The sequence below is a fragment of the Micromys minutus genome (assembly GCF_963924665.1).
Source record: "Micromys minutus genome assembly, chromosome: X".
NCBI lineage: Eukaryota > Metazoa > Chordata > Mammalia > Rodentia > Muridae > Micromys > Micromys minutus.
This window is the reverse complement of record NC_137970.1, coordinates 6,039,651-6,050,443: the sequence shown is the minus strand read 5'-3', so window position 1 is coordinate 6,050,443 and position 10,793 is coordinate 6,039,651. Positions and strand designations below refer to the sequence as shown.

Sequence of the window (10,793 nt, the reverse complement as noted above, 5' to 3'; positions counted from 1 at the left end):
CATTGGTTTGTATTTCCCAGCCCCTACACATAAATAAATATTGAATGTAATCAGTTAACATTGCTTGGAATAGTCACAAAGAATTCTGCATAGTTTTCTAACACTAAATTTTAAGTTTAAGCAATGATATAGATTTTTAAAGGCCTTTGTTTGGTTGCTGGTTTAATCAATAGAAAATAACTATTCTATAAAAAGAAATATAAGCATTGGGTCTGTTGACATTGCCTATTATAACAATTTTATTTTAAAGCTTAAAACAGTTCTCATCAGTACCTAGTATGTCTTATTATCTAGAAATGTGATTATCTTTTACTATTTTATTTATATTGCTTTGTAGGAGTATATCTTGGATCTACCATTAAATGTTTGTCACTAATTAATTGTATAGAATTAAGCATTATTTTAGAGAGTTTGCTAGTTATGGGGAACATGAAATAGGACTGGCATGGGAGAAGGATTCATTTAAAATAAATTTCAGTTAATCTTAATTTATCACTTTAATTGTGATACTGGAACTTTAATATACTGAAGTTATTTAAAATACTTGAGTTGATTTATTTAAAGAGTCTTCTGGTCTGTGTTTTATTGCATATGGCTTTTCATTGTTTCCTGTCAAATTTTAAGCTATCAGATTACTACTTTTACACTAAGTTTAAGCAGAAATTATGTTTTTTATTATTTTCTTTGTTGAGCTCACTTTGCTGGTATCATTTTTCTCAGTGGCCTGTAACACAGCAACAGCTGTCATGAACTATTTTTTGGGTGGGTATGGGGGAGGCATAATAAGCAGGTTCTCTCTAGCCTCTTAACTCACTGTGCAGACCAGGCTGCCTGCCTCTGCCTCCTAAGGGCTGGGGTTAAAAGTGTGCTTCACCACACTCACCCAGTCCTAAATGAAGGTGACTTTTTTTCATGTCAGCATTTAATATTAGATCTCTAAACATAAAGTAAGATTTCTTAATTTCTAAAATTTCTTTAGAAATTGTTAATTAGGGACATTAACCATTTTGTCTCTAAGTTAGATTATTCATTTCAACATTGAACCCCTTTAAGTGTCTAGGTCAACAGCCATAACTGACTTTATACATTTCCAATATGCTTGTCTTCTATGTGCCTGCCTCTGCCATGGCTAATCTGGTCTCTACCCTCTTTTTCCTAGTTTTGCTTCTATTAAGTTAGCTCAATACCTCATCCAGTCTTTGTAGACTCAAAACATTTGCTTTAAAAATAAAATAAAATAAAAAAGAAAAATTAAGATGTCATAAAAACGTTTTTCTGGAGATAGATTCTAGAGCTTTGTTTTGTCCCCAAAGTTATAAACAATGTGGAAAGGCAGTTTTTGTTAATAAATTTTTGTGTTATGGAGTGGCTAGTTACTATATTTCTTAATGTGTCATGAATGACGCTCTTCCATCTCAGTTTTGAGACCCATGAGGACATTGGGACATTCACTTGAATACATTCTCACAGTTTTGTGTTAAACTTACAAAGGTCATTTTGCTTCATTACAGACACTTAATATGAATAGCTAAATGCATCAAAACTTTTAATAATCTCTGGGGTGGACTTGGGCTGTTTCAACTAATCTAGGCGTTAATTTGTTAATGAAGAGACAGGAAATTACTTGTTTAAGTTGGAGACTTGAGATTGCAACTAATGGGGTGTTTGGTTGGTACTAGCTTGTACCAGAACTCAGGTGAAAGTAACACAGTATATAAGAGACATGGTATCTCTGGCTTAGGAGCTTTTAAACAGATTTTTTTTTAAGGGTCCTTTTACTCAGAACCCTTTTTCTTCATTTATCTACTAAGTGTGGCTGCTTCAGAATGGGAAAAAGAACAACTTAAAATGACATAGTTTCTAAATTCTCTCTGTCACCATCTTATTCCATAAATTTGCTTCCTTTTCTTTCTACTTTGGGCTATATTGATAAAGTTTTATTATCTGGCCTATGGTATTCTAAAACAGTGTTCAGAAAATAGCATGCATACCCAGCATCTGTCTGCAGCATTAAGATTAATAAGTAAATGTTTATAATCTCTTATAGATTATATACATCAGTTATATCAAAGAAATATGGACTTGCTTTTGACAAGCAGGTAGTTAATTTTCAAGACAAAGAAAAAAACTGCTAATATGACTTTGCATTTTTTCTTGGTGAAGCTAATGTACCAACCTTGAATGGGAAAGATTCTGATAATTGAGAAATTAGAATTCATACCTATTCTTCAGATAAAGAAATTATAAACAAAATATGGGTTTTTTTTTATGCTCAACATGTTCTTTTAGTTTTCTTTAGTGGAAGATACAGAAATCAAAATAAGTATTTGGAGGAAGAATTTTGTTGTTCCTGCTGGATCCACCACTCATTGATTTATGAAAATGTCTGTTAGAAGTTAATTCAGAATTGTTTTCTGCCTTCTATGTAAATGTAAAGCTAATCTTTCTTTTCTCATTTCTGTTATTTTTAAAGGAATCTAGGTAAAAATGGCCTGTCTAATAGTAGCATTCTGTTGGATAAATGTCCACCTCCAAGACCACCGTCCTCACCATACCCTCCCTTGCCAAAGGACAAGTTGAATCCACCTACACCTAGTATTTATGTAAGTCTGGATTGACTAGAAATAATCCAAGCCAGTGTTTTCTTGTATATGTCTTTTGTTAAAATCTTTTAGATCAGTATAGATATCCTTTGTAAATATTACAGTTATTGGCCGCAATGTGACTATTTGGCAACAAAAAGATGTATTTAAAGATATTTTGTGATATTTTGCAAGTACCTTTTTAGCTGTTGGTTGTATTACAAATTTATTGTTTTGTTGCTGCTACTGTGCTAGAGACTAAACCTAGTGCTTTGCACATTCTGGGCATGTATTCTATAACTTTTCTGCTATACCCAGAGTCTCTCTGTGATTTTATGGTATATGAGAATAAGTGAGAAATTCTTTCACTGCCTTAATTTTGAGCAGCATTAAACAAAAGCTACTTGAAACTATTTAACTTATTTTTTTTAAAGGTAAATTGCATTTTAAATCTATCAATTTTATGGACCTTAGCATTCACTCTGTTTTATACACATGCTAAAAGAAATGCCTTTGGTGACAGAAAAGGAAAAAAAAAAGGTGTTTTAAGAATGTGGTCATTGGAGCTGGAGAAATGGCTAAGCAGTTAACAGTATTTATTGCTCTTCCAGAAGATCCAGGTTCAGTTACCTGTGCTCACATGACCATCCATAACTCCATTTGCCCTCTTCTGACCTCCATGGCTACCAGGCACAGGCAAAACACTCATTTAAATAAAACAATTTTTTAAAGCCAGCATGTCTAAAAAAGGAAGAATATGATTATAGATAGATGTTACAAAATTTTCATAAGTTATTTAGCATATTTAAAACTTAGTTTTATCTCATAGAAATTTAGGCATCTGATACAAAGAGTTAAATAAAAACAATTCTTAATTCTGTTTTCCACAAATAAATCCTGCTACCACTATATTAACTTCTTCCAACAAAAAAAATTAGATACATGTAAACTTATGGTAATATACTTTGGTTTTACATCTGGGAAAACAATTCTTAACTTTGAGAAATTTTGATTTCTTTGCTGAATTTTTAAATATATGACAAAATTCAGAATCTCAACCCTTTGTGAGTATATAGTTAAGTATTAAACATACTTATGTTGTACAACTTACCTTGAAAACTTTAATATTTTGCCATTGTCTACCCATTGAACATTTTTTTTCCCATCCCCTTAAGTCATAATTCTGTTTTCATGAATTTTACTACTTTATATATGGAATCAAATTTCTTTATAACTAGCTTATTGCATTTATCGTGTCCCCAAGGCTCATCCATGTCACAGCATGTGACAGTATAATCAGTCAGTCAGTTAATTTGGTGGTAACTGGGATTAGACTTTTTTTTTTTTTCTTTTCTGCACATACTAATGAAAGAAAGTATTTTATCATCTCTACATAATTTGTTCAACATGTAGTAAACAAAAATCGATATGGTTGCTATTTAGTCACAGTTAAAATCAAAACGCAAAATACTAGAAAATAGAAGAGAAATATGAACACATGAAATAAAATAGCTTGATAGGCAAGGAATATGAGGCATAATATTTAAGTTAAAAAGCTGTATTTTCCTGAGATATAACCACATATTTTAACTTTACAGTTGGAAAATAAACGTGATGCTTTCTTTCCTCCATTACATCAATTTTGTACAAATCCAAACAACCCTGTTACAGTAATACGTGGCCTTGCTGGAGCTCTTAAATTAGGTATGCTTTTAAGTAAAAAGAAAATTGTTTTCTATGCATGCTGTCTTTTAACCTTTTAAAGCAACACTTAAGTCTGGTACCACCCCCTACCATCACCACTCACACATATACATATTTTCATTTCTAATATGGATGGAGAATTTGATTATCTTTACTTTAAGTCTATGATTTGAGTATATTATGGTGATGGTGTTGGTTGCTGGCAATTTTTTAATTTAGCTTATATTTTTGTCTAATGACTTACGTTTAACTACTATGAGAATTTTGAATGTAAAATATAAGTACTCATCAAGTACTATCCTCCCCATTGCTATTTGTTAGCACCTACAAAAATGAAGTATGTGAAAGTTTGACCATCAGACTCTTGACTCATTCTTCATTTGAATAACATGAGCATTACGTATGCCCAGGCCTTCAAAATTTATAAATGACCTGGTTGATTTTTAGGGGAAATGGACATGCTGCCATAAAAGGCTTTCTCTTTGAAAAGAGGCAGAGGTGGGGTGCATTTTTGTTTTGATTTTACTGACTTCTTTTATTTCTTTATGGCTTACTTATAAAGACTTGGGACTTTTCTCTACTAAAACTTTGGTGGAAGCTAACAATGAACATATGGTAGAAGTGAGGACACAGTTGTTACAACCAGCAGATGAAAATTGGGACCCTACTGGAACCAAGAAAATCTGGCACTGTGAAAGCAATAGATCTCATACTACAATTGCTAAATATGCTCAGTACCAGGCTTCCTCATTCCAAGAATCATTAAGAGTAAGTATTTGCTTCCTAGCGATTCTTGTAGAGATTTAAAAATTATTTCATTTTGTAGCTTTCAAAGAAAACACTACTTTTGTAAACATCAGATTGTGTTACATAAAACACCTTGTAAGTGCTACCCACTTTACCTTAAACAAGCCTATGAGCTGATTCAGTATTTTGTAGAGTGGGAATTACTGTCTAATAAGATGTTTCCTAGGTTATCTGGGATATTTATGATTAAATCAAGGTTTCTTCAGTGCCATTGACATTTTGAGTTGAATAATTCTTTGTTGTGGGGCTGTCTTGTATGTTATAGGCTTTTAGCAGCATCTGTGTCTTCTCAAAAGCATTTTTAGACCTGGCAAATATTTCCTGGAAGACAACAGATTCCTGTTGGATCACTTATTTGGAGTTTCATTTATTCTTGATCTTGTTTGCTTGCATTGTTTTTCTGTCAGTTTAATATTACCAGGTAGACTACTCTTTCGGGAAGTATTAGTGTTCTTCCTTTCAGTCTTTGTTTTTATTTTAAAAAATGATGAGGAAGAGGTAGAAAGAAGACATAATAAACGTAAGTCATTATTACATAATTTCAATATATATTTTAAAATCTAAAGTATTACTAAAACATCCCTATATATCTTATATCATTGAAATATTACTAAAATCATGTAGCAGTATAATGAGAACTTTGTGAGTTCTTCCACAAATTAGATGTGAAACATGCATAGAAGTGAATTCTTTGAAATACTGCTTCGTGCTAAGTTGTTTTTTACTTATCTCTTAAAATAGCCAAAATGTTTCACTGAGTTCTTATATTCAGTCAGGACATCATTTATACATGAAATCACAAATTTGGACTACTATCTTAGTTTGGGTTTCTTTTTGATGAAGCACCGTGACCTAAAGCAACTTGGAGAGGAAAGGGTTTATTTGGCTTATATTTCCATATCACGCTGCTTATCATCAAGCACAGTCAGGAACCTGGAGACCGGAGCTAATGGGAGGGGTTTGGGGTGTGTACTGCATATAGGGTAGGCTTGCTCCATATGGCAACCTGCTTTCTTATTGAACCCAGGACCACCAGCATGGGTGGTACCATCCACAATGGACCAGGCCCTCTATCAATCACTAGTGAAGAAAATATCCTACAACCATATCTTGTGGAGGTATTTTCTCAGTTAAGGTTTCTTTCTTTCATATAACTCTGGCTTGTGTCAAATTGACACAAACTAGACAGCAGTTACTTTTCCACTGTCCTGTCCCGCACAACCGTCTCGCCAGCAAGAACGACGCGGCACACGAAATAGGATTCTTCTGCGGTAAACTTTAATGCTCTCGAGAGGCAGAGCATAAGCTTGCAACACGTGAAGACGAAGACCCCGAACTATCTAGCCCATCCCCTTATAAAGGGATCAGTCCTCGCCTTGGACATGGAGCCTCCTGATTGGTTGAAACTCATCAGGCCCTATGACACCACGGGAGAGGCAGGGCTCAAGGAGTGGAAAGTTACCCAGCGCGTGTGCACATGACTTGTTTACTGCTAACTCTAGCCGGATGTCAGTGCCATCTTGTAATGGAGAATGTGCAGGCGGCGCCCCACACTGTCCCTCTCTGTAATTCCTACAAAAAAATATTCATCTAGTAAAATCTGTCCTACAAGTTGAACTGTGTTACAGTGAATTACATCAGTTTTTCTCTCCTTGCAGTAGAGTTACTATGAGAACCTGTAGTGACATAAAAGAAATATTAACCAGTTGTGTGGAATTCTAAGCTAAAATGCCCTTTTCTGATTTTTAGGAAGAAAATGAGAAAAGAAGTCACCATAAAGACCACTCAGACAGTGAATCTACATCATCAGATAAGTAAGTAACTTTTCATTTCTACTTAATAGTTCTGTTTAAAAGATGTGCTTGTAATTTGCCTCTTTCTTTTTAAGTTCCGGGAAAAGAAGAAAAGGACCCTTTAAAACCATTAAGTTTGGGACCAACATTGACCTTTCAGATGACAAAAAGTAAGTTCTTAGGATAGCTATGTGAGCTGAGAACAGAAATGTCCTTACTTTGAGAATTGTTTACAGTTTCTTCTATTTCGTTTCTTAGCATTTTTCTAAATTGACATGAGGTCAAACTAAGTAATTTTGCTAGGCTTTACAGCTAAATTATTTTTTCAACTTAAGAGTTACATACTTTTTTTTTTTTTTTAAACTAAAACCCTGAATTGATGACAGGGTTTTTTTTTTTTTTTTTTTATGTTCTAGGTTTATAATTTTATACAATTTTTCATTGGGAACTTAATTTACACATTCCATTATTTTTATGTGAAAGTAAAATACTTATAGATTTTTTTTCTGATTGGTGCATTAGTTTTGGATAAATTGATATCTTCCACAAAGATCACGGTTTTACTCTTATTTCCTTATAGGTGGAAGTTACAGTTACATGAGCTGACTAAACTTCCTGCCTTTGTGCGAGTTGTATCAGCAGGAAATCTTCTAAGCCATGTTGGTCATACTATACTGGGCATGAACACAGTTCAGCTATACATGAAAGTTCCAGGAAGCAGAACACCAGGTAAATTTTATAAATTATTATCTCATAAAAGAAACTTTTTTAATTTTCCCATTTAAAGAAAGAGACTCAACATATTTTTGTTTAAAATGAATAGAATTAAAAGAATTAATCTTTGATGCTTCTAACAGGACTTAGGCCAGAATTTCTTCCTTTTGATATCCTTCAAATCTAATCTTCTGAAAATTTTCAGAGTACCCTCTGGCTCAACAGCTGTTATTCTTGCATACTTCTGAGAATGGTAGGGTACACTGTTTTATAACAGTTTTTTTTAAACAATCATAGTTTATATACTTAGTTTATATCATAGCCTAGTGCGTGTCTTGTATATAACAGTTTTACATAAAAAACATATTTTGCCATCTATTCCATTCTATTTGGTTTTAAAAACAAACTATGGTTATAGTCCTCTAGATAACTTGCAACTGATAGTTTCAAAATCACTTAATATGAAGTGATTACTAAACTCATCTTATGGATTTGACCACCAACTAGACAGCTCAGGTTTTTGTAAGTCATATGCTATCTTGGGATTGTTTTCTTCATGTCAGATGATTTAATTTTCTGCTTTCAAGTTTTCATCTATCAGTAATATACTGTGTTTGGGGCCTATGGATTGACATGAAATTTTAGAGTAATATTTTGAAATATTTAATCATCACTAAAATCCTAGCACCAATGAATTAGTCAGTTACTGATAAGACAAGATATGTTACATGCCTTTTTTCATGTCACAAGTTTCAACTTCACATGTTGAAGTATATATGACTTAAAATCTAAACTGCTTTCTTTCATTGTTCCTTAGTGAATTGGTTTAAGAATCATTTCAAAATAGAACTATTTTGGTTTGACTCATATAAATCATTTTCTTTCTCTGGCTGTCTAGATTAATTTGCTTTGTAGAATATATAATTGATCTATAGAGGTTAAGATCTGAGATGGAGTATTACTAAAACAACAAAATAACACAGAGTATTTCCCAAGGGAATATTATCTACAGCCAGTATTGGAACCATTGATTGCAGTTTTATTCTTGTGTCATTTGAAATTTAATTCTGTATGTTATACAGAATTTGATTTTTAAAAAAAATTCTGGCATAAATTGTCAGGAGAACCATGTTCTAATTTCCGATCCATCATTAGACATATTTATTGTGTATGTCCATATATGCTTGCACAAATCTGTGTATATGTGCCATGGCACATACATAGAAGTCAGAAAATAAATTGCCAGAGTCAGTTTCTACCCTTTTACCATGTGCATCTGGAGATTGACCACTGGTTGTCCAGCTTGATTGACAGCAAGCATTTTTACCTGTTGAGCTATCTCACATGCTCCCTTCCCCTGTTCGTAAAGTTTTATTTGGGGAAGGGGGGCATTAGAGGGTTCTGAAAAATGCACCAAGTTACTGAACTTGAAATCTTAACAATCACACCAAGAAAACTTTGACTAATTTCAGGTTACATCCTGTTTTACACGTACTTTATGCTCATTGTAACTAGTAAGATCTTAATGCACACTATCAAACCTTAAGGAAAAAAAAAACCAAGCACTGACAAAAATGTATTCATATACTTTTATGCAAAATGCTTAAAATTTGTACATTTATCTTTGGTTTTTAAAATAAAGTTGTTAAAAAAAAGAAATCTTAACAATCTCGTTACCTTCTTCAAGTCATTTTTAATGTAAGTTTAAAAATAGATTTCATACATGAGAGAAAACATACTTGTTGTTCTTAAGCCTGCTCACTTCATGTAGCATAATCTCCAGTTCCATACATTTTCCTGTGAAGGTTGTAATTTTATTCTTACAGCTGAATAAAATTTATGGTATGTATGTGTGAGAGAAAGAGAGACAGACAGAGAGAATGAGATTGATGGTCATTTAGGTTGGTTCCATGTTTAAGCTATTATAAATACTGCAGCAGTCAAAAGAAACATTTTTATTTCTGTGTTATATTGGATTAAATCACAAGTTGTATTTGTACCTTTCGAGTAATCACTACACTGGTTTCCAGGTGGCCACACCGCTTTACATTGTCACAGAAGTGTATAAGGGTTCCCCTTTCCCTGCATCCTTCCCAGCACTTTCTGACCTTTCTTTTCTTGGTAGCTATTCTGTCTAGGTTGAGAGACAGCAGTTTCAAAAAAAATTAATTTTCATTTTCCTGATATCTAAGGATGCTGACTACTTTACAGATATTATTTGCTATTTATATTCCCCCCCTACTTTTTTTGTTTGTTTGTTTGGTTGGTTGGTTTGGTGTTTGAAATCTTAGTTCATTCGTTCATTTATTGGTTGGATGAGGAGGAAGAGGAATATAACATTTGCAGTATATTTGTGTAGTATATAGGTTTCTATTTATTCTCTATCTGATATACTGTTGGTAACTTTTTCTCCCATTCTCTCAATAATTTTCTGAAGAAGTTCTCTAAGGTAGTGGTGTCCAATAGAAATACAATTTAAATCACTTATAATTTAAAAAATAACTTTGATACATTAAAATACAAAAAAGTAACTGAAGTTAGTTTTTCTCTATAATATCCAAAATATAAACATATTATCAATACAAAATTAAGAGATCTCACATTTATTTCCTACCAAATATTTAAAAGCCAGTGTATACTATGCAATTGCTACCCATTCCAGTTCACATTTCAGAAAGTCATCAGTATTATATAGCTTGGTCTTATAAGGAATGTATATATTTTAATCAGCACAATATAAAAAATACCATTTTGCATTTCTTTGTATTCAGTGTTATTTAATACAATCTAATGTATTAAACAGTGATATCTGTTATAGGTGACTTTATATCAGGCATATATATTTTAAGCTACAACCTTGTGCTAAGATTTAATCTTTATCCATAAAGACATTTATATAGGTGATATAGTCGTAGAATCTTTGATTATAACTAGAACTCACTTTTATTTAGAATCCATACTATGGGGGCATTTCCAAATATCTACTTAAAATAACTATTCAGTATCATTATATTGCTTGCCCTGAGATAGATAAAACAATAAGCTTCTGTTCTTTCATGAGTCCTCAGATAAAAATAATACAAATAAAATACAGTTCCTTAGAAACAAAGTCACTCAACCAGAGTTACAGGAAAGGCAACATGTAAAGTATTATACTATTCATGTCCACTCACTTTAAGTCACCTTTTTTTTT

At 32.7% G+C, this 10,793-nt stretch overlaps 1 protein-coding gene across 6 annotated transcripts in view; it reads left to right on the top strand.

Moving 5' to 3' along the window:
- The window catches only part of KDM6A (lysine demethylase 6A), a 136,399-nt gene that overhangs the window by 109,920 nt on the left and 15,686 nt on the right, over positions 1–10,793 (top strand). For all 6 annotated transcript variants that reach the window (XM_080910392.1, XM_080910395.1, XM_080910390.1 and 3 more), the window contains 6 exons: positions 2,474–2,603; positions 4,181–4,286; positions 4,849–5,054; positions 6,843–6,907; positions 6,982–7,056; positions 7,467–7,615. In XM_080910392.1, the coding sequence (XP_080766518.1) occupies positions 2,474–2,603; positions 4,181–4,286; positions 4,849–5,054; positions 6,843–6,907; positions 6,982–7,056; positions 7,467–7,615 (731 nt within the window). The remainder of the gene's footprint in view (positions 1–2,473; positions 2,604–4,180; positions 4,287–4,848; positions 5,055–6,842; positions 6,908–6,981; positions 7,057–7,466; positions 7,616–10,793) is intronic.